The following is a 26,602-nucleotide window of genomic DNA, read 5'->3' on the forward strand; positions in this document are numbered from 1 at the left end:
ATGTTGATATTTCTAAATAGCTTTAATCATGAACTGAGATGGGCAGATGTTACAGATTTTAAAGATCTATTTTCGAGTTAGATAATTTTAAAACTAAATACTAGCAAATTTATTTTGGGTTTTTATATCATGATTAGAGGGATGCCACGTTGCGAGTCGAAACAATCGGTTCGGCGATAACTGGTCTTGTAAATAAACTTATTTGTTCAAGTTTTTATAAAATAAACGATAATTGGAAAAAAAAAAAGTTGTCATTTTTTTCGTAAACAAAAAACGGTACAAAATTTAGGTCTGAGACTTGGAAAAAATAAAGCTTTAGTGTAAACAGAATTTCAGATACTTGTTTTAAAATAATAGAAAAATAAACACACATACACTTTTGTTATTTTTGTTAGTTTTACTGAAATTCATTAATTTATTTGTTTACTTAAGAATGCATTTTACACAGTTTTTTTTTTTAAAAAAAAAAAAAAGTTTGATAACTCCCCGTCAATCTTCAGATTTTGCTTTTTAGTTTACAATTCGCTTTGTTAGATGGTTTATTTAAAGTGGAGTAGAAGAAAAAGGATAAAGAAAAGAAAAAAAGAAGTAAAATAGACATTTGAGAGAAAAAATTTGGAAAAAAAAAAGGAAGATAGTAATGAGGATGAGGCCCTTAGTACTGATGTGAGGAGAAAAAATATCTTGTCGGCAATAAAAAAAAATGAGCACAATTATTGAGACTATTATCATCCTGATGAATGTCAATACGGCCTTGATAAGCTAAATTTATTACATTAAACATTGTAACGATGATCTTATTTTAATTAAACGATCATTGTCATGATTATTGATACCAGCTTCTGTTCCTATATCATTTTATAACCTCAAACATTCTCTTGATCCTATTTTTTTTTTCAAGTTGATGGAACTTTTTATTGCGCTTTTTAAATTTTTGAAAGGAAAAAAAAAACGGTTCAAAATCAATATTTAAAATTAATGACTTTATATTCGTTTTTAATTACGCTCAAGTCTGTCGATTTTTTTCCGCTGTTAACAGTTTTACAGTTTCAGTTTCTATTTGGCAGCGGATTCCTTAGGTACGCTATTGCAAACTTTACTCACACAATGTGCTGCACATGTAACGTTTAGTGCAAAGTAAACCAATTTTCTCCAAGAAAAGTTAATGACGTTTTACAATGCATGTTTAAAGTCGTATCTGTTTATATTGGCAAAGTTCTGATAGTCATACATAATACAGTCTCTGTTACAAGCTGATCACAAATTGCGAACTCCTACGAACTATTCAAATTTACGTTCTGTAACTTACGGGATTTTAGAATCAAAACATTAAAGTCTTTTTCATTTTGGTTGTTTAAAAGAGTTTAATCTTATAAAAATTAGAATCGGAAAAAATCAACAAGAAAAATTTTAACTATAGAAAAAAGTTGTTTGGACTGAGGATCAATTACACCGAATTTAATTATTTAGGTTTATTTTTGGTTTCATTTTTTGGTTTTTCAAATTTTTTGCACTAGTTGTTGAAGGTGTATTATCATTCTTCTCATTTTAAAACCACTTCTTCAGTATCGTGTTGTCTATCATTATCGCTTGTTCGAAATATGAATTTCGCACTTTTTTTGTTTCAAATTCAAACATTTTATTAGTATTATTGTTATTAAATAATTATTATAAGCGAAACTACGTTAAAAGTTATTCACTGAATGAAGCGTGAGAAACAACGAGTGGACTTCCGATAGAAAAATCTTTCGGAAATGAATTATTTTGAATGTAATTAATAGCCTTACAAACGTTTTTACTGCTTTAACACCAAATCCTCATGAATTTCTATCGATCCATTGTTTAACTGAGGAAAAATGAAGACAAATACCAATTAAACAGAAGTCCAAAGACATTAAACATGTTTTCTTTGATGTCATTCACGAGGAATAAAAGGTTATATTCAAAATTACTTTTTTAGTTTGAGTGCAATAGCTCTCTGAGTACAATGGTTAAACAGACGTTTTCGTAAAAATTACATTAACAGAAATTTTATCAATACCAATATTTCATAAGAATAATTGTTAATGACGCCATTATTAATTATACTGTTTTTTAGTTGTGTTTTTTAAGTTGTTGTAAACTGAATGCTAAATGCATATGGCTCTATTTAAACGGACGTGCAAGCTAATATCTTAGGCACGCAAATTGCAAATTAATCTGCAATTTATTCTGAATTAATCAACGAGACTTTTTGAATGAAAAAAAAGATTTTTTGCAAATAAATCCATGACAACCGGCATGCTCTATATTTTGAAATAAATCTTTTTTAAAAAGTTTCTTTTTTCATCGACGTACATTTAAGGGAATTCGGTTTTTGTGATTTCCTGAATGTAAATAAAATAAAATTCTTAATACAAAAATGAAAAAATGTCATGAAAATATTTCTGTTAGACAATAAACTTAAAAAAATGCTTTTTTTTAGATCAAATTGAGACCATGTTGCGGAACGAAACCTCCCCAGTGACGGAGGTTCATAACAAATGGATGAAGGTTTCATACACAGTTATACAGTACGTTGTTCTCATATTAAGCATACTTGGAAACGTACTTCTTATTATAACTCTAGTTCGAATAAGAAGAATGAAAAACTTTGTAGATAAGCTAATCTTCAACTTAGGAGCATGTAATCTTCTCTTGGTAGTTTCTTCGATTCCTACTGATATATTGCTTCGAACTTCCCCCAATTTTCCGTTCGGACAGTTTGGCTGCAAAATAATTCACCCTGTTTCTACTTATGCGGTAAACACAGGCGTTTTCACATTGTTGGTGATAGCGTTTGAACGTTGGAAAGTAGTTGCACAACCGTTTGGTGCTGTTAATGAGGGTCTAAGGGCCGCTTTAATTATAGTGACTATTCATGGTTGTGGTCTCGGAAGCGTTATGCCTTATATGTTTACTTTACGTCTCAAACTTAAAGAAGGAAAGACCATATGCGAGGAAGCGTGGTCTTACGATTCCGCTCGTATATACACAGTCGTCCTTTTTGCAGTACAGTATGCTGTACCCGTTCCAATCATGTTAGGATTTTATACAAGGGCTTGGTTAATAGTACAACATATGAATATAACAATAATGAAGCCGCAGTCCCCACTCTCAGATTGCCGTGATAATAACCAATATGCAAGCACGCATTTCCGAACTATGACTGATAGGAATTCAATTAGTATTGTTTCTAGATGTGGGCTTAGAAGAACGAGCGTTTTTTACAAAATTCAAGAAAATCTAATGAACAGGAAAAAGGAGAAATTATACCATTTACATTCATCAAAAAAAAAGCCCAATTTTAATTCACGAAAAATTGATTCAAAAATATTCGCACCTGAACCAGATTCTTGCAAAAGTAGTTTTAGATCAAACAAAAACTTAATTGCAGACTTTAATGTCGATAGAAGTAAAAAAGAAATTTATTTTCCTGATGTGGAAGCAGCACGATTTCATAATAGAATACTTGGTGAAGAAATTGCTGAAAGAGTGCGAAAAATGACAACTTATCCAAAATCGCGGAGGTTTTCTCGCAAAAAGTTTTCTGTAAGAGATGATATTAAACTTTTTAATGAACAAAGAAAAAGTTTTAGGAGACATAATGTTGGCTCACGTTGTCAAAAAAGTCAAACGACGTCGACTCAGCTTATTATGAACTATATATTTCCCAACGTTGTATTAGAACCTAGTACTCTACAGCATAGAGCGCTGCAACGACGCTTTCGTCAAAGCCGTGATTTACTAAGGACATTTACTGTTGTAGTCATGGTGTTTGTGATTTTCATGCTTCCTAATCAAATCTACTGGATGACGCTGTATTTTAGCCATTCCAAACAGAATGATCTTGCCATAAATATAGTGTATATACTAACTTACGCCAATTGTGTTTTAAACCCCTGGATATACGGGGGTCTAAATTCAACATTTCGAAAGGACTTTAAACATTTGCTTTTTCGAATTTCAGCTTTATTTAAACTAAGAAGATGAAAACACGGAGACAAAAATTTCTTAGGGAAAAATATCTGTGTAAAATAACTGTTTGCAAATAAGAGTTTATTATACTTATCATTTGTACCTTCCCAAATTTTGCCCAATCTTAATCCCAAACCTGCCAAAAGGTCTGACGATACAATTTGATGTCTGCCTAACTGGAGGCAGAAGTTTGCGGAGAAATAGCGAAACTTTTATTTTAAAAAAAAAACTACTTTGATTATTTTTAAAAAAACAAGCAATATAAAAAATTAATTCGTTAAAGATATAGAATATTTGGTATCAAAGTTGCGTTTTATATATTAAATGCCAACATTTGACGAAAAGATTATTTGAAAAGATGAGGAATATCTAAATATAGCTTCCGCTGACATTAAGCACTTATTTTACGTGTAAAACGCAAAAACAAATATGAATCCATATATTTGTTTATATATATATATATATATATATATATATATATATATATATATATATATATATATATATATATATATATATATATATATATATATATATATATATATATATATATATATATATATATATATATATATTGGGGGTGCAAAAAAAGCTAAATTCCTTTTTTTAACAAAAACACCAACAAAAATATCTTATTCTCACATAATAAAAGTAATAAAAGACAATTTTGATAGAAATTTATATGATATTATTGTATATTACATATAGTAAAATGAAATTAGGATTTGTGAGGTATTTTTTAGCTTTTAGTTATATTAGTATTTAATTGGCCACCCTTTAATTCTTATGACTTCTGCACATCTAGAAGGCATACTAACTACAAGTCTATCTAATAAGTCATTTGACAAAGCATTCCAACCAACAAGAAGAATTTGGAACAGTTCATCTTCACTTGTTGCCCTACAATCTTACAATTTTCAATCCAATATAGACCAAAGGTTTTCTACTGGATTTAAATCAGGAGACTGTGTTGGCCAAGACATAACTGGTATCAACTAAGATTCTAGATATCTTTTATTCAACCGTGCTGTATGTTTGGGATAGTTATCCTGTTGAAACTTATTACCTCCAAATTATCTTCAGGCAGCGGCCGTCAGTGGCTTATACCACCTAATTTGTGACGGCCTTAAAAACGGTTTCCCTCCAACAATAAAAATCTGGCGGCTGCAAATTGGGAGGCCAAAAGGTTTTTTGGAAGGCGGCCGTCAACGGCTTCCGTCTCCGAAAAAATTTGGCCTTTTGGGAGAATGTTATTTTACGACTGAGAGACATCAACTCTGAAACGTTTCATTCATGCAACTACCTAAAAATGTATGCAACTAATCTAAAGAAAATTTTACAGCGCTTTATTCCCCTTTTTCCTATATTCATTTTGGTTTATAAGTTAGTTGTGCAGATAACTAATATATTATTTAGAGAGATCTACCGGGAAGAACTGAAAAAGTTTTTATTTGCTCATTTAGGTTACACCAAGATATTGCAACAATGGAGCAGATATACAGAAACGCTGGGTCGGATTTATTACAGAAAGGGACCCTAGAGAAACATATAACTCTGGATTGTAAAATGCAACAGGGCAAAAAGTATAATTATGTTATATAAATAACAAAAATGTCATCAATTTCATGTTCATTTTATATCAATATTTATCATCTCTTGGGGTCCTAGGCAGCTGACAAGTATGTCTACAAGGAAATCCGGCCCTACAGAACCAATTTGAAATTGTTCAATGATGGTAGGTTAAATTTTGGGCCTAAACAAGATGAGCCAAAGGTTTGATGAGTCAAAGCTTGTGAAAATCAAACCAAGGAAAACAAATTTTGTTCACAATAAAATTACTATTATTTTTTTTTCAATCAAAATTGATGAAAGTAACTTTAAACTTTAAACTTTTGTTTATTGTAAAATTTTGTGGGAGCTTTTTTTTTTTGAGAATTAAAAGAGATTTGAAATTAGTAAAATTAAATGTGCAATTATAAAATAAAATAACAAAACAAAAAAGGTGTATATTAGTGTAATAATAACACAAAATATAATATTTGCAAATGCAAATATTTTTCATTACTAAAATAAGCTATTTATAGTTGATTAATAACTTTCCATCTCCTTAAAGTCGTAAAAAAAATAAGTTGTGGTGTTGATTTGGCTGAGGAAAAACTTTGAGATTTTCAATAAACTTTTTTTCTCAGATATTATTTGATGTCATTTATAAATTCCTGAGTAATTTTATTTTTTGACGCCATTGTGCTTTGAGAAATCGCTTTTTTCTTCTTGAAGAGAAGAGCTAATACATTGTATTCCAGAAGCATGCCTACCTAGCAAAACAGCTCCAGGTGTCATGCTGAATTGATCTAAAGGAACATTTAGAAAAACACGTGTTGTAAATGTTTCAGAATCTTTTACAAGGAAAAAAACTGTAAGGAGATCATTTGAAAAGCCAGAATAGAATCATTAATAACACACTACTATCTAAGAAATTCAGAAATAAAAGTAAAAGTAACAAAAAAATAACCATTAATATCAACAAGAAAAAAACCACAACCAGCAACTAAACATCAGAGTCTCAGTACGGAAATTATACAGTGGTCACTGGATCGATCATTTTTTTACAATACCCGTCCAACGATACCGATACCGATACCGATACCGATACAGAATCAGCATCGGTCGATGATAAGACGGGGAAAAACGGGCTTTTTGAGTATCGAACTTGGAATGACATGTTTTTACGATTCTAAGTGTTAAATATTGGAAAAAACGTTGGAAAACAACGATTGTCCGTCTGATACTTTTTTTACGATACGTTTGCTTATAAGTTGATTTAAATATGATGCATTACATTTTGAACGATACTTTTTATTAAAAACGATACATTCCAGGATAAACGATACTTTTTTTATCACCAAAAATGATGATATTCTTTTAGTTCTTAACTAACAGAGGGTTGAGGAATTTCAAGAGGATCCACGTTTTTAAAATAAGTGCGCTGTTTTAACTTTTAAACTTTGAATAAAAAATGAAAGTGTCTTTTCACTTTTTGCCATGAAAACTTAAGTGCCAAAGTAATAAACTATAAAATATTGATCTAAAAATGTCTTTCTTTTTTTTTTGCCATTTATGTTTTATCTACATTTGGTAGCCTAAAATTTAACTAATTTAAAAAATTGCTTCGTAAGCTTCTAAACCTTGATTAAGGAATTAGAGGATTTCATCACCTTCAATCAGTTCTATGACTGGTTCATGAGGGACAGCTGGTTGAGGCTTAGTCGAAGGTGTTCGGGTCAACGTTGTTGCAAGGGTGTTAGGAGAGGCAACGTCTTCTTCCCTAGGTTCGATTCCCCATTATTCCTAGTTTTTTTTTCTAAGAAACTTTTGTCCCATTTTGGTTTATTATAACTCCAGTAATGTCAATATTTTTTTTTTCTGAGTTCAAACTTTTTTTATGCTAAATAAGTATCGTTTTTTACAAAAGTTCTTATTTGGAGCGGATAATCTCGTATTTTTTAAAAGATAATTTTGGTTGATGAGAATATAGGCAAAAATCCGTCCAAACACCGACTACTTCTTTGGACACCGATATGTATTGGAAGTACATCCTTTTTCCGTATGGAAGGTGTGTCCTACGATACCAAGTTCTTAAAAATCGGAAGGACGAATTTTGTCCGAAATTTTATTGGCATTGGTTTTGGAAAGACTGATTTTTCTGATACCAACTTCGAAGTATAGTACATACGAGACTTTCGAGACTCTGATGCTTACCAGCAACACCAAATATAAAGCCAGCATATAAATAAATAATAAAAGCCAGCAACACCAAAAAAACCGTTAACAGCAACAACAAAAAAATCGTTAACAGCAACAACAAAAAAATCGTTAACAGCATATAATAAAAAAAAAAATTAACAGCAAATACAAAAAAACTTTAATGGCATGGAATGAACAGAATACAAGTCGAAGATATACGCAAATCCTCAAAAACGGAAATAAAAAAATTACCAGGTTTTGATGAAACACCAAATTTGCGCATTGATCTCCTTTCTTTAAGTGAAAAGAACAAATAATAAAAATAAATCATACAAGAAATATTAGAAATATGTATATAAGAACAAATTAACAAAATAGAAGAAATAAAATAAAAAGGAAAATGCATGGATTTTTTGTGAATGCAACATATTAGAAAATTTTAAAAAGGTTATGTTAGTATATTTAAAAACCTCAATGAACTCACCTTCTACCAGAGAAAACTTTTGGACACAAAAGCTCGCCTCTTGCTTAAATGTATCACTACAATCGTATTTATCGAGAAAGAATTTATTAAATTTACTGAGGCGTAAGTAGAAGCTTGCTTTTATAGTTGATTCAAATGCCGTAAAGCCGTCAAACCAAAGGTTATGGAGCGGGTAGAATGAACTTTGGCGTTCTTAAATCAAAGTCCGAACGATAGTATAAATAAAAAAAAATATTCCGTTATTTTCCCTTTTGACTATAATTCAATAACAGTTTATTACGTTGTACCTCATAATGAAGGATTCAATTATTGTATCAATTAGAATATTTTCCGTTTGTTCAAACTTAAAAAATTTTGTATTAATGTAATTTAGAACCGTGTTTGTTTCAAACTGTACCAAATCCGAAAAATTCAAAATTGAGATAACAGTTGGAACTTACTTCCAGACGTAATGTAATAAATTTTGTATCAAAATCACTATTCTAGATCAGGGTAATACATACCAAGTCCTTCAGGCGTTTTTTTGTTTAAAAAACTGCCTTATTTTGAATTTAGTACCTTTAGGAGACAAGGTTCTTTTTTCTTTTTAAGCATAGTAAGTTTCACTCACCATAATTCCTTGTGTTTCTCTTTTTTTCAATGTAACAGACGCGATTTTTACAAGTCAAGTACCAACCAGGCCTTTGAACATATTCTAAACTTACAGCATCGGAAAGGCTTGAATCAAGAGCTGCCACTGGCTTAAATTTATCGCTGAGTATTGGTGATAACCGCTTACTCATGTCAATGAAGCTTTTTCGATGACTCTTTTCTTTTTCAACAAAATGGCTGAGCCAAGAGAACATTCTATCGAAGGTTTTGGAACTGATAATCTGCTAAAGGATTACTATTCGACTTTTTTTGAAGACTTTTTTTGTGCAAAATGTTTATATACTTTTGAAAACTAACATGCAGAAAGAAAAAAAATTAAAGCACATTACAAGTAAAACGTATTTCAAAGACATCCATTAATAACCGTGTACACTGTGCAGCGTCTTTAAAACCTGCGAGCACAATCCCACGTCTTTAAAAATTTCCAGGTTTTTATAGCTGCTCCATTTTAAATTAACAACTTAAAAATATTTCTAAAATCAAACTAACTTACAATCAACTCCATTAAACTTGGAAAATATTCTTAAACATAAACCTACACGAGCGTGACACTTTTAAACATAAACCTACACGAGCGTGACACTTTAGTACAAGCTATACGAGAATTAAGTTTAAGTTATACGAGAGTATAATAAATTACCAGAGTACAAGCTATACGAGAATTTTTTAAAACTTTTTCTATAATTTAATTTACATTTTTCATAGGCAACAAGACTAGTAATGTAAATTCATATATAAGTTTACCCTTTGGAAAACAAAAAGTAATGGCGAAGAAAAATTGGTAATGCACAAAATATGATCCGACGAAGTGGGTTGTTCGCTGTCATACTGAATACAGAAATTTTCAAAATTTTTCATTCAAAGTTTCAAATGCAACAAAAGTTGCTTTAAGAAGGTTCATACAATATATTAAAAATCGCTCCAACTTTAGCTAAATTTTTTTTAAATTGGAGCTCCTCTACTAAATCTCTAAAAATTAAAAGTGTGATCATTTGATGAGAACGCTGATAACAATTTTCTAGGGCTTTACTTTTATCCCCAACGCCTTCATTTGATGGCACATTCAAGACAACGTTTCTGCTTTTAAATTAAATTTACGCTACCCATGCGTAGTAGTTTCCTAATGTGAACTTTCTACCTCTGTCGTACTTATATTTGGAAGCATTTTGATGGCCTAATGAAACAACAAAGTATAAAACAGATGGCATTTGAGGGATAATTTGTAGGTGGTTGCTGGACAACCACTTACTCATGGAAAACCCATTTACGAAGAAACTGTAGCATGCCACTAAGTAAAATCTTTATGGAACAGCTGATAAGTAATGTAATGTATAAAACTTATCAGCTGTTCCATAAGGATCGTCAAGTAATGTCCATTACTCGACGATCTTTATGGAACAGCTGATAAGTTTTATACATTACATTTAACATATTAGATAAATATTAAAAATAATCTTTTAAGCTAGTTATATTATGTAATTTAATATTTTCATATCATCAAGTTATTACAAGTTGCATAATTATACTTTTATGGTCTTATTTTAAGATATGTTAAGGATAATCTATTAAAATTGATGTATCTTTTTTTCAACTTGAATATTAAACTTCAATTTTTACTTCATGCATGATTCTAAATGTAAAATTCAGTTTTATTTTTTTGACCAATAACATTTCTCCTTAAAAAATGTTTTAAGGAGAAATTTTATTGGTTAAAATGTTTTTATTCTCCTTAAAAATGTTTAGCGAAATTTACTCGTGGTTTTAAAGGCACAGCGTAGTGCGTGCAGTTTTTAAAGTAAATCATTCTTATTTTCGGTTTTTATTTATAAAATCTGGTTTACTACAAGTTATGCCTTACCTAAAGCCCTGATTTGTTAGAAAGCCATGCTAGATAATTTCAATAGCAACAATTATATAAAGCGACATCATACCATAACAGTATGTTGTAATACCTAATATAATAACATATAGGTTCTAAAAAAGTATATACTGTGCAATATATATGTTTACATTTTATATTGGATATAGAATGTTAATGCTATAATATGTGAATGTTATTGTTGTAATATCCAAATAAGTTTTTCCGCTCAATCTAATACTAAGTATTTATCAACTCATGCGTTTGCTTATTTTCGTTCATCTGTCTATACATATTATTTTAGATCATATACTTTTATGTATGATTTTCTTAAACCATAAAACAAAAACCCTTATTAAAGATATTGACTAATAAAAACTTTCACTTCGTAAAAACAAGAAAAACCAGTTGCAACGCGAAATTTAAAAATCAGTGTTAACTTCCATATTCAAAAAGAAGAACTTCTAAAAATCAGTGTTAACTTCCATATTCAAAAAAGAAGAACTTCTAAAGAGCAAATTTTGTTTTCTTTGAGAAGTTTTTTTTTTTTTTTTTTTTTTTTTTTTTTTTTTTTTACATGAAAATTAATAAAACTTCTTTTGATTTCTCTATTAAAAATTGAAGAGAATTCATAAAGCTTTTCTTTTACGGAAAAAGTTTTCAAATATCTTAATAGAAATAATATTGGATGTAGCAGAAGTTCTGTGATTTCCTCGGAAATCTTGAAAAAAGAAAATTTACTCATACATTGCTTCAATTTTAATTATTTTCATCTTATTTTTTTACTTCTTTTCTAAGTGAAAAAAACAAACATAACAAAACAATAGTTTGTGATGTATTTTTTTTAAATGTTAACCATTTCTTTTCTTTCAATTTCGTTTTCTTTTGACTTTGTACAAAAGTCATAATAAAATTATATTTTTCCGTGTTAAAAAACGGAATTGAGAAAAGGGGTAAATGAAAATAATTCAATTTGACATTTACTAATGTTAAAAAAAAAAAAACACACACACATTTTGTTTAAGTTCTTATCTGATCGTTAAATTTAGTTCTTAATTGGTCGTGAAACAAATACTGTATTTTTTTATATTTCCGAAGTATGCGGTATTTAACTATACCACTTTCCTTCGTTCTCCAACGTTACAAAAAATAAAGAAAATTTCAAAAGTATACTGTGGCCAACGCCTATTGTAGAATATAAGATATTTCAGTTATGTAATCACAGGATATTGTAACTCATAACATGAGTATACCTATGATTTACTTTCGTTAAGGTATCCTATGATACTTGGCATTAAAAGAAGTTCTTTTTAGACAATTATCCTCTTGAGGGGGTACGAGTCTTTACATGAGCTGTTCTGAAAACTTTCGCTTTTAATTTTAAGCTTTAAGCTTTCGATTTTAATTTTAGCGGTGCAAATGTACGTAACTTATTCCTTAAAATGAATTTTTTATTTTAAAGATTTACCGCAATTACAAATTAAGAAAGTCTTTTTAGCTTTAAAAAACGTTTTTAAAGTGTATAAACTTAGCAGCAAAGGTTAGTTAAAGAAAATAATAATAAAAGAAAGCACATTAAAAGATGCTTTTATAACTGAAAAATACCTCAACATATTTTGGTCAACATAATTTGCTTTTTAAAGTATAATTACTTAAGTTCATTATTGTTATAGTTATTAAATTTGCTATTATTACTTTTAATAATGTTATTAGTAATATCGTTGCTGTTGTTTTCGTCATTTTGATTTTCTTCTTAAGCTTCTTTTTTGGCAACAGTTAACAATTATATATAAACTTCACCCTCTTTGTATCCATCTTCTCTGCATAAGTTAATTTAAATGATAGTAAATTATAAACTAATTAATGCTTTAATTTATGTATAGTTTCTTAAAAATGTTTTTAGAAAATGAGCTATGTACATAAAATATTGATTTGTTTTACAGAATTTTATATATTATGCATAACATTTGGAGAAGATGACTGTGGGGCGTCACTTAATATGTTCTATAAGAAATGATGAAGTAACTGGAGAAAAGAGCGTATTATTACAGCGTCGAAATAAAAATGAAGCCCTATTGTTGCATCGCAAGGTTGTAACTGTTTTATGTAAGTATGCAAAAGTTACTTAGTTAAAGCTTCACTCTTTTTTAAAGAAATTCATTAAATTTTAGTTAAGTTATATCTGTTACTATTACTTAACTTTTTTCAACATGTTTTTTTATCTAGACTAATTAACTTGAATCAGCAAAACAAAAATTAAAAGTATCATTAAGGTATTTTATTCTGCAAATGTGAAATTGTTTAGAAAACCTTTACAAAAAGTAAAGGAGGTGGTTGTCAAGCAATTATATTATTATATTATAACTATTTTGTAAAGAATATTTACATATAATAATACAATATTCACGTTGCTTGCTAAGCCTAAAAGTTAAGAAATATTCTGATAAAGCTCAAAAAAGTTGTTTTTTACTTCTATTGTGACAATATTGGTTTATCAATCTACTGCTCAAGCTGCATGTAGTTAAATCTGCATCAAGTTTAAACTAACTAAAACACTAAATAAAAAGGTGACACTCTTTTTAAAAAAAAAACAAACAATTTTTACAATTTTACATTTTTATTGACTTTTTTTTTTATTTAAGATTTGTTTTTTTTTATTTTTGATTTAAATTTACAAAAATCCCATGACTCAGTTAAGTAAGATTTTTGACTAATTTAAGTACAAACAGGAGTAGTGAGTATTCTGAATAAAGGATATATTATAGACAATTATAATAATCTTAATGACTGTATAAGCTACCAATATAATTTTTTTATAAAATAAAACAAAATAAGTTTTAAATAAAATATCAATTTGTCTTTAGCATGTGTTGAATTGGAAGCTGTAAAACGATATTTTGTCAAAAATTTGGAGGCTTATGCTTGCCTTGGAGTTCTGAAACTCTATGTAGGTATGTGTATAAATTGATGGGCTATTGAACCAAAAAACAATGTTTTAATAATAGGGGTATCATGTCTTGCATAAATGTAACATTTAGTTTTATCTTATCTTAACAAAAACCTAAAATCTTGTTTTATAACATTCCATTTTGAATTTAGTACAGTTTTATTTGTTGAAAATTCAAAATTTCATAATAACTTATTGATAATCTAAAATTTTCTTCCTGAATGTATTTACGTATTGTTTTAGATGAAGAATATTGCTTCATGTATTTATTCTTTGTTACTGGTTGCACTTCAATTGGTAAGATAGCATCAACAGAAATCTACCGTATCAATAATTGTTCATATCTATCACTTCAGGCTTCAAGTGACTGCGATTCTCGAATTAATGATTTGCAGAGATTGCTTATGTCAGGTTGTTTTTATTTCTCAATAAGTAAGGATGCCTCAACTTCTTTTGAATTGAGTTTAACAGCACAGAATCAGTATTTTGGAAAAGTTCCTGACACAAGATTTTTTTGGTAAGTTTTAATAAAGACCATGTTGGTAATGTTGAAAATGATTAAACTGTTAAAAATAAGAGTTGTTTGGTAACTTTTCTTGGCTGTTTAATTTTAGGAATTATAGCATGCACAATCACCTGAAACAATTTAATATTAATCCTGAAAATTGGCTTGTACGTATGATGTGTGGAGGTGTAGAAATAAGAACTTTATATGTCGGAGCAAAGCAGGCACGGGCATGCTTGATTTCACGCTTGAGTGGTGAGAGAGCTGGAACTCGTTTTAATGTTCGTGGGACAAATGATGATGGCCATGTAGCAAATTTTGTTGAGACTGAACAGGTTAAGCTTATTCACAGTGTAACATTACAAAATGTTTTATTTGGTTTTTTTTAGGATAGTTAATTTATAAAATGTATTCATCCAATAAATATGTAATCTATCATATATCTTAACAGTTAATTGTCTTTGATGATGGTACTCAAAGTTCATTTATACAAACCCGTGGATCTGTGCCTCTTTTCTGGGAGCAAACTGGTGTGCAGGTAATTTTTCTGTTATTTTTTCTCTTACTGAAATGCTTAAAGTTAACTTGTTTTCCTGAATTTTCTAGAAAATGTATGTTAGGGTGGTCTTCAAAGATTAAAAAAAACTAAAGTTTTTGAAAATCACTTAAAAGTTTTATACTCAAAATCTGTCCTCTTTTATTCATTTTACTAATCGATTAGTAAAATGAATGTAAGAGGACAGATTTATTTTAAGTTAAAGATTAAGTTAATGCTAAATAAAACTATTAAAAGCCATTGAACATTTAGGTCTGTTTTGCTCTATCTGAGTAGTGCTACTGAAGTTCTTTAATGACTAACAGGAGAAACTGTTTATATTTGGTGGGCAGTTTATTATATTCGTTTCATAAACAACTTTTACACTTCTAACTATGGCTTTAGCTTTAATCTGTTGATAATAACATCATATCTTTTTTAAAAAAACTCTGATGATAATCCATTGATTTTGATCTGCCAATAGTCATTTTAAGTGAAAGCAATCTTTAAGAATTTAAACAAAACTTTAACGTAAACAAAAGTTTTGTTAAAAAAATTTAAATAATTTTAGTATAGAATTTTAGTATAGAATTTTAGAATGGAATGATTTTTTTGTAAAAAGTAAAATGTGTTAAAGAATTTTCTTAGAAAAAATAAGCAGACAATTTTATATTTTATATGCTGTAAATATAAATTAGCTAACATAACATGTATCATAATTTTTTTGATTAATATGTATCATAGCTTTTTAAAATTTATGATGAATGTACATAATTAAAGTGGTTTATTTCACCAATCAAAAAACTTCATTTTTACAGTTTAATATTTATTTTTTTAACTTTATGGTTTTTAAAACTAGTAGGCAACTTTAAAAAAAAAATGCTCTGCTTTGAAATATCTTGAAAATAATATCCTTTGCCAGTTGTTCAATACAATAGTTTCTTTCCTTAATCTTTTTAAGTCAGAGACCATCTCTGCAAATTTTCCAATTTTGACAACTCTTAGAAATGGAGTTTTTATTCTGAACCCAAGTATTCACTAAGTATTGATTCACTTGCTCTCACTGAGTTCTGTATGTTTCTATTATGTTGAACTTAACTAAAATAAAACTAAAAGAGATTTTGTTTTTTTGTGTTTGAAGTTAAATTCAATTATCTGAAGATTATTTAAAAAAGCATCTATAGCTCAAACTATCAGTTCTAAAAGTTTATATGCTTAAACCTTACAAAAATAAAGTTGCTTTTTAAAGTTTTCAGTGGATTATTAATACTCAAATTAATTGAAGAGGATTACGCTAAGTGCGTTTTCTTAAATCTGACCTTTAAGATAAATACACTCATAGTTACACTAAGAATTATATTAATATTAAAATGCTACTAAATTAAAATGTATTTTCAATTAAAACCAACTATAAACTAAAATAATGCTCAATTTATATAGGGATAACCTTTTTACATAAAGATAGTGCCAAGGCAACCCACAAACCTTGATGCCCTGAAATATTTCCTCTAATTTAATTCTACTACTGTACTAATGTGTAAAAAAAAAAATTAATATTTTAAAGCAAAGGTATGATGATAAAAACTGCAATTTTTGGGTGAACATTTGCCAAAAGTCAGCCAAACTGAATATTTGGTTTTGCCAAATGTTCAGCACATCCCTAGCACAAAGGCAAAGAGAAATGCGTTGTCCTAATCTGTCCTTAAATATCAAAGGTTTGGCTAGTCATTATTAAAAAATCTTCTGGGTTAATTTTCTACTCTACTTTTTACTGAAAATTATTCAATTGCTCTTCTTTATTTTTTTTGATTTTTCTTCTACTTGTTATATTTTCGAATTTTCTTAATAATACGTTTTCTATGTCTTGTTATTGGGAACTGAGTTTTTCCAAACACATCAATAACATCATGGGGTGTTGCTGTGGTAACAAAAAAATATTAGCATTAAAAAACCCAGTTAATTTTAATTTTATACTTAACATGGGGATTTTGCATATCAAAATAATGCAAATTTATACATAATTCAAACATTCAGTAATAATTAAGGAAAAATATAATGGCAAAAAAGAAATATTTATTTTCAAATAATGTTTTATGATTAATCTTCATGAAATTCAAGTTCTTATAGATTGTAGAAGCAAAAAGAAAAGCAAAGAAAGCATTTAAAAAGTGCCAACTTTATGGCCAAAACTACATTACAGCCAAAACTACATTTGCTCTTAAAGCATCAAATAGGAAGATATGTGGTTTCCAAATTAAAATTATCAAATGTAATTTACATACTTTTCAACGTTAAAATTTTTTTAAAAAGTTACTAGTTTATCAATGAAAAAGAATACACAAGAACTGAATGTCTGATTGTTCAAACAGCCATCTCTTTTTTTTGTATGATATAATTTACTAAATGTAAGCAAGATTTGTCCTTTAAAATCTCCTACTAAAAATTTTGTTTTTGTTAAATAGTTTTGCAATAACATACAAAGTAATACCTAGTAACCATAATCCCATTTACTACTCAACTTCACAGGACAAAAAAACTAACAAAACTGTCAGAGTGTTTGAAAGGAAATCAGTTGTTTTTTTTTTAATTCTTTTCAAGCTATCTGCAAATTTTAAATTTATTTTGTCTTATATCTGTAATGCCGCAGTGAGAATCATTTATGAATAATTAAACCAAGTTGATCCAAAAACATTTTATAGTGGAAACATTTATGATTACATTTCATGGCATAAGCTGTATTATGAAAAAAATAATTCATGTCTTCAGTATCCTTGTCCTAACAGAAACAGGATCTCTATAGGGTTTAACAGGCTTGAGATAAAAACCTCTAAGAATATACAAACTATACTTATGTACTAAACTACTGCTACAAGGAGATCCAAATTAATAATGCTCCAAATAATTTGAAAACAGCTGTCAAGGAAGATTGAACAAAAAAATCTAAAAAAACTCATTTAATCTGTATTATTAGAACACAACAGTTGTTGCTGTTCATTTAAAGACCTTTTAAGCTTACTATTATTAGACTGTTCATGTGAAAATGAGAAAATATTCTATGTACAATCTTTAGTTACGGAATGTAAAATCAAGTTTTTTGAATAGTTTAGAATAAAAAAGAAGTGTTATGCAATGAGATAAGTGTTCTGTAATGAAATATGTTATGCAATTAAAATATTTCAAATTTTTTATTCTTTAATTGTTTTTTTATCTCAAATTTTATAATACTTTTTGTGTTTTTATGAGTGTTAAAAAGATGTAAATGTTTTAGGTTGGAGCCCATAAATTGAAAATGAGTCGGGGTTATGAAGCCTCGTCACCTGCCTTTGAAAGGTTAGTAGGGAAATAGTTTTTCTATTTTCTTTCACTACCTCATTTTTGGCATGGGATGAAGATTAGGTTTTGGTTACTATTTACTTTATAAATCTTTCTCATCAAATTTAATGACTCTGTAACTGCATTTGTGTCTTTGTGCACTATTGTTTAATTGTTTATAGCATATTTAAAAATGTTACCTTGTAATGGTATCCATAAATAGTTTCAAAAATTATTCTTAAATTTTAGTTTTTAATTAATTTTAAGTTTTTTGTAACTTTTAAAGTCACAAATAATAGGCATTAATCTTACCAGAGGGAAAGAGAGGGAGAAATATTTCTGCACAAATGATTTATGATACTTGCTGTTGAATGGCAAATCTTAGCATCACTCAACACATATAGGTAGATTACATCTGGATGCATGAAGATGTGTCCAAGGTATGCAAACACACATTTTAACTAATGTGTCCAAAGTTAGTTAAGTTTTGCATTCCCCATAAACAGTATATGCCAAATTGAAAAGGATGCATCTCTAATAATATGTTTTATAAGTATACATATGTATGGATAGGAAATATTTTTCTTTATGCAAAGAAGGACACTTTTTTTAAAATTGTTATTATGCTTATTGTTTTCTTTATTTTTTATGCAATGTACTCTAGAAAATGTAAATTTTTAAAAATTAAATTGGATTTGCTTTTTATAGATTTTTTTTTTTTTTTTTTTTACCTATACCTATTTTTTAACCTTCTGTATTTGATGTTTATGAACTTAGTATTTATACAAACACTAATAACTAATTAGTTTTTTTTATCTCTCTTTTTTTTAATATACTTTAGACATATATCAATCTTGAAACATATATATGGTTACCAGCTTCTTATTAACTTACTTGGACACAAGGGTGGTGAAGCCATTCTTAGCAATGCATATAAAGATCATCTTAAAGACTCATCTCACAGTTTTGATACACATATGGTTGCATTTGATTATCACTTACATTGTGGTGGAGGGAAAACAGAAAATATTAAAATACTGATAGAAAAAGCTCAGCCATCAATAGATAACTTTCAATACTTCACTTTATTGGGTGATAAACTTTTAAGGTAAAGTGTCATCAAAAGTAGTTGTTTTTTTTTGTTTTTTTTTTTTTAGTTCAATAATTTGAATTGATTTTTATTTTATTTTGTAGGTCACAAGTTGGAACTATAAGAACTAATTGTATTGATTGTTTAGATCGAACAAATGCAGTGCAAACAGAGATTGGACTTAATGTATGCTGTTTTATTTTTCATGAGTACAAATTTTTTGTTTAATAAATGAGAATTTTTTTTTTTTACTTTTTTTTTTTCTTTAAAAGCTATGGAATTAAAAATTTTTACAAATTTTTTTACAAAAATTTTTGATTTTATAGCTTTTAAAGAAACAGTTAGAAAGTGTTGGCATCACAGATTTACAATCACACTCTAAGTTTCATGAAGCCCTGAAAGCATTATGGCAGTTAAATGGTGATCACATAAGTCGAATGTATACTGGAACTGGTGCTATGGAGGCTGGAACAAAAGGAACTGTAAGTAAAAGGTGTTATTATTTTAATGTATTTTGGTTGTTATTTTAAGTTGCTTGTTACAGACATAACTTAAAAAAAGGCAGCAAGTTACTGTTTTTTTTTTTTTTCAATAATTTATGCGTTCAACTATATATTAGTTTTTATTAATAGTTAGTCAATTAAAGTTTTAAAGAACAAAACTGATAAAAAGTTGTTAACTACCTAAAGAATATTTTCACTGAAGATTGAATGGGAGGTTATGTATTTGATATCATGCATTTATATTTTGACTTGCCAACAAAAATGTCAGTACAAAAAACTATATAATTATTTATAATTATTTTGCAATAATTACTGACATTTTTATTAGTAAATTACACAGCTATATCAAATGTATTTTCAAAAGTTTTTTTGTTTATATTTAAATGTACATTTTTTAGCTACAAGTACAAAGTTAATCAAAAAGTTCATTTTGTTAGCAGTTGAAAAGAAGTAAACCTATGAGTTTTAATACAAAACTTTTATTTCTTGTTAAAGGAAAAATATATATAAGATTGTATTGAAGCAGAAAACTAGCAAGTTTTTTTATACTAATTTCTTAAACCAGCACCATGAGTTAAAATTATATCCTAACACTTTTCCAAGATTTTTTGTCCTTAACCCCACAAATTTGTAGAGTATTAGGGACAGCAAGTCTCCTTCCAACATCACCATAAGTGCTGTCTGGTGCCATACTGCTGCAAAGTTGCACTTTTCTTAAAAATTTTGTATTCAGAAATTAACATAGACTAAAGGGTATAATAGCTATGATTATTAATTAAACACTACTTCAAGTTGTCATGCATTTAAACAAATCAATGGATTAAGCCTGTTTTTTGTTCTGTAACTTTTTTTATCTTTTTTTTTTTAAACATTTGAATCGTCATTTTCTTCCTTATAATTTTTGTTTCATTTTTAATTTGTAAATTCTGTTTACACTTTCCTGCTGTTTCTATAGATTGGGAGCAAGCTTCATGATGGTGCAATATCAGTTAAACGTACTCTCAAGAACAATTTTTTTGATGGAAGTAAACAAGAAGCAATTGATATTTTATTATTAGGAAACTCATTTATTGGATCAGTTGGAGAAAGAGCAAGGGCATTGTTAGGGAAAGCTTATTTGCATGGTATAAATGCTTACTTTAAAATTTCTTTTTCTAAAATTATCTTTTGTCTGGTATTCTAATTATCACATGATAATTGACTCTCACCATAATAAGAATCTTTTTTATATTTTAAGATGTTTCAAATACTATTTTTATTGTATGTATAAATTTAATTTTTTAAAATATCTACTATTAGCACCTCCTAAAATTCTACGTGATATTTGCTTCCAACACAAACAGTTTACAAAAATACACAGTATGAGAGTAACTGTTGGAACCTGGAATGTTAACGGTGGAAAGCACTTTCGAAGTATTGCATACAAACATCAGTCTATGCATGACTGGCTGTTAGACTATTACAAACTTGCAGTAGAGGGAGTTCTGGATCATAGTGAAACATTTGATAAAGCAACTGATATATTTGCAATAGGGTTTGAAGAACTTGTAGATTTAAACACAGGAAACATTATTTCAACAAGGTAACAATATCATATTTACTATTTTCTTAATTATAAATGCCTGTTCATGATTGTAATTATTTTACAAGAGATAACATTTATTCACAAAATTATGAGAAATATTTTTTCATTAAGCTTAGATTTTTATCTTAATATTTGTGTTCTTTTTTTATACTGTAAAAATCCAACTATAAGCTATATTATTAATTTAAAACAGGTTTATCTCAAACATGTTATTAATTTAAATCATAAAAAGAATTTTTTCTGTTATTTTAGTTCAAACCAAAAAAAAGAGTGGGGCATAAAGTTGCAAGAGGTCATCTCTCGTAACCATCCATATGGTTTAGTCTCTGCTGAGCAACTAGTGGGGGTTTGTTTATTTGTGTTTGTTCGACTTCAACATATTCCTTATCTCAGGTATGTGCAGACAGGCTGTTGAATTTAATTTTAACATTTATTTGGAAGGTTTAGCACATTTATTAATTATAATCTAATTTTTCCAATTAAATTCTTCCACTATAATAGTAGTATATAAAAGTATCGAAAGAATTTAATTTTGGTTGTAACAATACATAATTATCATGTTAAGCTATGATTTTTTATAAGTTTTAAATCTGAGTGTTCATTTTAAAACTGGCTTGTTCTTACTCTAGAGGTGTTGGTGTGAGTTGTTAAAACTGGTTTGTTCTTGTGTTTAGAGATGTTGCTGTGAGTGTTGTTAAAACTGGTTTAAAAGGAAAAGCTGGTAACAAAGGTGCTGTTGCAGTAAGGATGCTGTTTCATGCTACATCTCTTTGTTTTGTTTGTGGCCATTTTGCAGCTGGTCAATCAAATGTGCTAGAAAGAAACAACAATTACCATGATATTTCAAGAAGATTATGCTTTCCAATGGTGATGTTTCTAAGCTATTATTTAAATTTTTTTGTTATAAATTAATTTATTATAAAATATAAATTATTGTCAGATTCTAGTTTAATTACAACTATTGTTCTGAATACAGGGTATGTCACTGGGATTGCATGATTACATATTTTGGTGTGGTGATTTTAATTATCGTATCAATTTACCTTACAATGAAGTAAAGGAGTTGTTGAAAGAAAAACAATGGCCAGCATTACTGGCTAATGATCAGCTTCTGATGCAGAAAGCAGAACACAAGGTCACTGATCAAATGTTTTATAATAATATGTTGAAATATTATTAGAAGCTAAAAATAAAATAAAAAAAATTTTTTAACTCCACTTCTGTTTTGGTCATATTTGGTAAAATGTTTGTACTATAGTAAACTTTTTTTAAATTACCAGGTTTTTGGGGATTTCATTGAAGGTACAATTAATTTTCCTCCTACATATAAGTATGATCTTTTCTCTAATGATTATGACACCAGTGAAAAAATGCGTACTCCTGCCTGGACTGATCGTATCCTTTGGAGGCGTAAGAAATATATCAACTCAAATACTATCAGTGATGATACAGATGATGATGGTATGTTAAAAAAAATTATCTAGACTATAATGTAAGCAAAGTTAAGTTTACTTAAAAAAAAACAACCTGTGCTATGATATTATGTCGTAATCAAAACTAATGTTTACATGATACTGTAATCTTTTTTCCTCATTCTGAATACATTTTTATCTTTGCTAATATTTAGAAAGGAAAATTTTTATTTTTTGTAAATTAACAATGGTATTAGAATTGATAAATTTATGCCTTCATTTTCATAATTGTTTTTTGTAATTGGCCTTTTGTTTATTTAAAATATAAACTATTGAGTCATGCTCTTTTATCTGTCATTTACTTTCATTTTAAAGTTATATAACTTTAGTACTATATAGAAAATCTATATAGTACTAATATTATTTGAAGGACAATTTCCGAACTTTATTCTGTGAATGAGATTCTCATAAATTTCTTGATAAACATTTCAGTATTTCACCTGTAATGAAAAAATATTTTTCTATCCGTAAGTAGTTTTTTTTTATAAAAAATTAATTTTATATTTAATTTATCTTTTTTTTTTTTTTTTTTTTTTTTGCAATCTTTTTCTGTTATTACAACACAATCACATGATAAAGCATGTGATCTCTTTTATGTTAATAGTTTTTAGTTATAAAATATATTTTATTTAATAGACATTCCCCCTGATTGGAAAGTTTATAAACAAAGTCCAGTGGAGATGTTTAACCCAGGCACAATTGTTTACTATGGAAGGGCAGAGTTGAAAACCTCTGATCATAGGTAATTTATTTTTAGTCATTTTTTTGTCTTTAAAGTATTAAACCATCGCCAAATGAAACATTAATCTTCTATAATTTTATTTTGTTATAACATTTCTAGAAACTGCTTTTTTGTCATTTTAACCTTTTCCAATATTATTAAGATCGTCTTTAAGATCCGGTTTTTTCTTTCAAATATTATCAAATTTTTTGGTTTTTGAATTTATTTCAAAATTATTTCAGAGAGAAATAATTTTTTGTTTTCAGGCCTGTTATTGCTGTCATTGATATAGAAGTAGAACAGACAATTAAATCAAAGCTGCAACAAATCCAAAGGGAAGTTTTAAAAGTTTCAGAACTTAATGAACCTACAGTTTTCATAGATGTGGAATTCGAAGAAAAAAAAGTAGAAATTGACCTGGAAGAACTTTTGCAGCTGTTAAGTGTCTATGGCAACCTTATCATGTTAAGGTATAAATAAATATTGTTATAGTGTATTGTTATAATATATTATAATATATAGTATATAGATATTAATATAGTATTTTTAAAAAAATTAATTTTTTGAATAACTATAATTTGCAAAATACAGAATAAAAGTTAAAAGTAGGAATTTAAGTTAAAAAAGCTAATAATTTGAATTAGAAAAATGATATTTTGTTAGTTAACTTAAAAAGAAATTGCCAAACTTAATATTTAATGGCATGAAGTTGATACAATAATTGATTTTTTAGAGTTTTTAAAATGCTTTAAAAAGTACAAATGCTTTTAGACTTTTAGATAATAGATTCTATGCCACATTTGATAATGGTATTTCAGCAATGAATGCTGTTGAGCTTAATGGAAGAAAGGTAGTGTTTTTTGATGAATCTTAACAACAATAAATATTTTCGAATGGTTGATATATTTTTTTAATAATCTTTTTATTGTCACTTACTGTTGTTTTAAATTTATTAATCTTTTATTACGCTTTTTTTCATAGCTACATAATGTGACCCTTTCTGTAACTATGGCCTCCAACAACTTTCTACCACAACTAGAGGAGTCTTTTTGCACTCTTATGGATGATTCTTTTCTAATTCATAAAGAGGATGGTGAAGACCTAGAAAAATTTAACAGCAGTCATCGTAAGATGTCTGAAATCTTGCTTTCATCGATTGGACGACAAGGTTCAATTTTGGAGCCTGAAATACTTAACCAGCAAGCTAATTACATTGAAGATTATTTAGATGAAATTCCAGATGATATATTGGAAGAAGATATCGATTTAAGAGAAGAGAATGAGAATTTGATAAAAGAAAATTTGAGAGTGGTATTTCATTAGTTATAAATGTTCACTTGAAGTCATTTTGTAACGTTTTTTTTTCTTTGTCTGTAATTGAAAAAATGTTATTGATGGTTTATCTTTTTCATTTATTGTCATGCCTACACTTGTTAGGTATAAACCAATAAAGTAAGTTTTTATTATTGTTAAATGTAGTAGTTTTTATTATTGTCAAATGAAATTAAAGTTGAATTTGTGCAAGCTTAAATCTACTATTTTTTCAACATTATTTCTGTAGAGTAGTGATGAGGAAGATGATATGAAGTTACAACATGATTCATTGAATTTATTGCCAACTCCAAAGCCTAGACTTCAAAGTAAATATATTGTGGATCAAGCTGTGCAATCAACCCTACCAAAAAGACCTGATCTTCCTCCTCAAAAAGTTACTTTAAAACCAGAAAAGCCACAGCCACCTAAACTAAAACAAATACCAAAAGTAAATCCACCACGCCCTGATCCAGTTGCACCAATATCAATCTCAGGAAATTTTCCAGAAAGACCTGTTCGCCCTGATAGAAAACCATCACCTTCTGTAAAATCTCCTGCTCCACCAAGGCCACCTGCTGTTCCCAAAAAAGATATAAATAAAGACGGATCAAATAAGGAAGTTGAACTAACACATCTAGTACTTTTATTTTCTTTTCAAACTTCTTTTTGTTTTTATATTGATTTCTTAATTTTTACTTATTTGTATTTAATTTAAGGTGCAAAAATCATTTAACTTATGTTTAAACATTTTAGAGTGTTGAAGGTAAAGTTGACGGTGGTGTTAGTACACCTTTTAATATTCAACATCTAATGCATGTTAACCATTCAAATGTCGATGAATTTATTTCAATGATGACTTTAGATGTTAACAAAACCAACAAACCATCAACTAAACGTTTGTCTATGCATGGTTCAAAAAGTTTAAATCAGTTCCCTAAAATACCTAACAGGACAAGCACTGAACCAATAGTAACTCCTAATTTAATGGTGACTGAACAATCTTTACAGAAACCTGTTTCCCCAGTTCTACCTCACATAAGTAAGTCAAATAGTACTGATAGCTTTTTAAAAGCAGAGGCTCAAAATGTTTCAGCTGGTGAATTATCTCTAGTTAAGTCTGAAGAGAGTTTACAAGTTAGTGTTCCATCTTCCCAAGCTTTTTTGAAAAAGCCTCCGCCTAGACCAAAAATGAGACCAGTAACTTTAAATTTAGAAGATATGGCAATTGATTTTCAGGTGCCTTATAATGACATAAATAATTCACTGTCAAATTTATCTCCTACTGATGATTTACACCAAGTTCCATCAAAAGAGATTGTTGCAAGTTCTTTTATTAATAACTTAGTTTCAAATGAGAAGCCACCATTGCCTAAAAGATCACCGCCAGGCAGTTGTACTTCCAAATCACAATCAATACCTAGTTTTGATGTCCTAGAGAATTCAGAGTTTTCTTTGTTGGAGAAACATCCTGACAGGTCCATTCATCTCCAATCAACAGATATAAAATATAAATTACCTGTTGAATCTTCTGAAATTAAAGACTGCATATTACCTCCAGTTCCACCACGTTTAGGTAACCAACAGGAGGATATGTCACAAAGATCAAATTTTTCATTAGGTTTTATCACAGAAAGATCTACTTTGTCTGAAGAAACTACACAGATAGAACAGAAAAAACTTAATGCTCCCCCACCTTTACCGAAAAGAAAAGATGTTAAAGCTCCTCCCCCAGTACCTCCCAGATAGTATTTATTGTTTATATAGACTTGTTCTGCTCTGCCTATTAGATAATTTTTTTAACATTTTGTTAATAAATAATTATTTTTTATAGAATTTTTAAGAACTTATATTTGAATTCAAAAATAATTCATAATGACTTTTAACA

The 26,602-nt window shown here is 28.4% G+C and overlaps 3 protein-coding genes across 5 annotated transcripts in view; 2 read left to right on the forward strand and 1 right to left on the reverse strand.

Annotated features, from left to right (window-relative positions):
• The window catches only part of LOC149885124 (uncharacterized), a 5,215-nt gene extending 1,123 nt beyond the window's left edge, over positions 1-4,092 (forward strand). The window contains exons 2-3 of one of the 3 annotated variants that reach the window (XM_090096392.1): positions 515-1,935; positions 2,465-4,092. In XM_090096392.1, coding sequence (XP_089952518.1) covers positions 2,479-4,011 — 1,533 coding nt within the window. In that variant the 5' untranslated portion in view covers positions 515-1,935; positions 2,465-2,478 and the 3' untranslated portion in view covers positions 4,012-4,092. Of the gene's footprint in view, positions 1-514; positions 1,936-2,323; positions 2,373-2,464 lie in introns of those variants that run through there. The other 2 variants (XM_090096394.1, XM_090096391.1) reach the window with 2 other exon arrangements.
• A 2,069-nt stretch (positions 4,093-6,161) lies between these two features.
• On the reverse strand, positions 6,162-9,190 carry LOC149885125 (otogelin-like protein). Its single transcript, XM_090096395.1, has 4 exons — positions 8,835-9,190; positions 8,225-8,416; positions 7,993-8,034; positions 6,162-6,347 (listed from the first exon to the last, which is right to left on the reverse strand). The coding sequence occupies exons 1-4, from the start codon at positions 9,067-9,069 to the stop codon at positions 6,223-6,225; spliced, it is 594 nt and encodes a 197-aa protein (XP_089952521.1). The 5' UTR covers positions 9,070-9,190; the 3' UTR covers positions 6,162-6,222.
• A 2,978-nt stretch (positions 9,191-12,168) lies between these two features.
• On the forward strand, positions 12,169-26,593 carry LOC145186576 (polyphosphatidylinositol phosphatase SYNJ1-like). The gene is made up of 22 exons (XM_090095744.1): positions 12,169-12,273; positions 12,677-12,839; positions 13,598-13,684; positions 13,924-14,197; positions 14,295-14,520; positions 14,637-14,723; positions 17,989-18,050; positions 18,874-19,140; positions 19,227-19,308; positions 19,449-19,604; positions 20,581-20,749; positions 20,925-21,207; positions 21,463-21,603; positions 21,885-22,077; positions 22,187-22,345; positions 22,491-22,671; positions 23,319-23,424; positions 23,670-23,873; positions 24,175-24,253; positions 24,385-24,714; positions 24,965-25,354; positions 25,471-26,593. Exons 2-22 carry the CDS (start codon positions 12,710-12,712, stop codon positions 26,461-26,463), a joined length of 4,599 nt encoding a protein of 1,532 aa, XP_089951870.1. The 5' UTR covers positions 12,169-12,273; positions 12,677-12,709; the 3' UTR covers positions 26,464-26,593.
• The last annotated feature ends 9 nt before the right edge of the window (positions 26,594-26,602 follow it).

Source organism: Hydra viridissima, unplaced genomic scaffold (assembly GCF_058129835.1).
Source record: "Hydra viridissima isolate aposymbiotic clone 2 unplaced genomic scaffold, HvirCarnegie_v1 scaffold_8, whole genome shotgun sequence".
Taxonomy (NCBI): Eukaryota; Metazoa; Cnidaria; class Hydrozoa; order Anthoathecata; family Hydridae; genus Hydra; species Hydra viridissima.

Bases quoted from the DNA above. Each gene is read 5' to 3' on its own strand.
- LOC149885125 (XM_090096395.1), bottom strand. From the start codon at position 9,069: ATGTTCTCTTGGCTCAGCCATTTTGTTGAAAAAGAAAAGAGTCATCGA. The intron at 8,035-8,224 runs GTGAGTTCATTG...TTTCACTTAAAG, and splicing joins AAAGTTTTCTCTGGTAGAAG to AAAGGAGATCAATGCGCAAA. The intron at 6,348-7,992 runs GTAATTTTTTTA...ATGTTCCTTTAG, and splicing joins TGGTGTTTCATCAAAACCTG to ATCAATTCAGCATGACACCT.
- LOC145186576 (XM_090095744.1), top strand. From the start codon at position 12,710: ATGACTGTGGGGCGTCACTTAATATGTTCTATAAGAAATGATGAAGTA. The intron at 19,605-20,580 runs GTAAGTAAAAGG...CTGTTTCTATAG, and splicing joins AGGCTGGAACAAAAGGAACT to ATTGGGAGCAAGCTTCATGA. The intron at 24,254-24,384 runs GTAGTGTTTTTT...TTTTTTTCATAG, and splicing joins TTGAGCTTAATGGAAGAAAG to CTACATAATGTGACCCTTTC.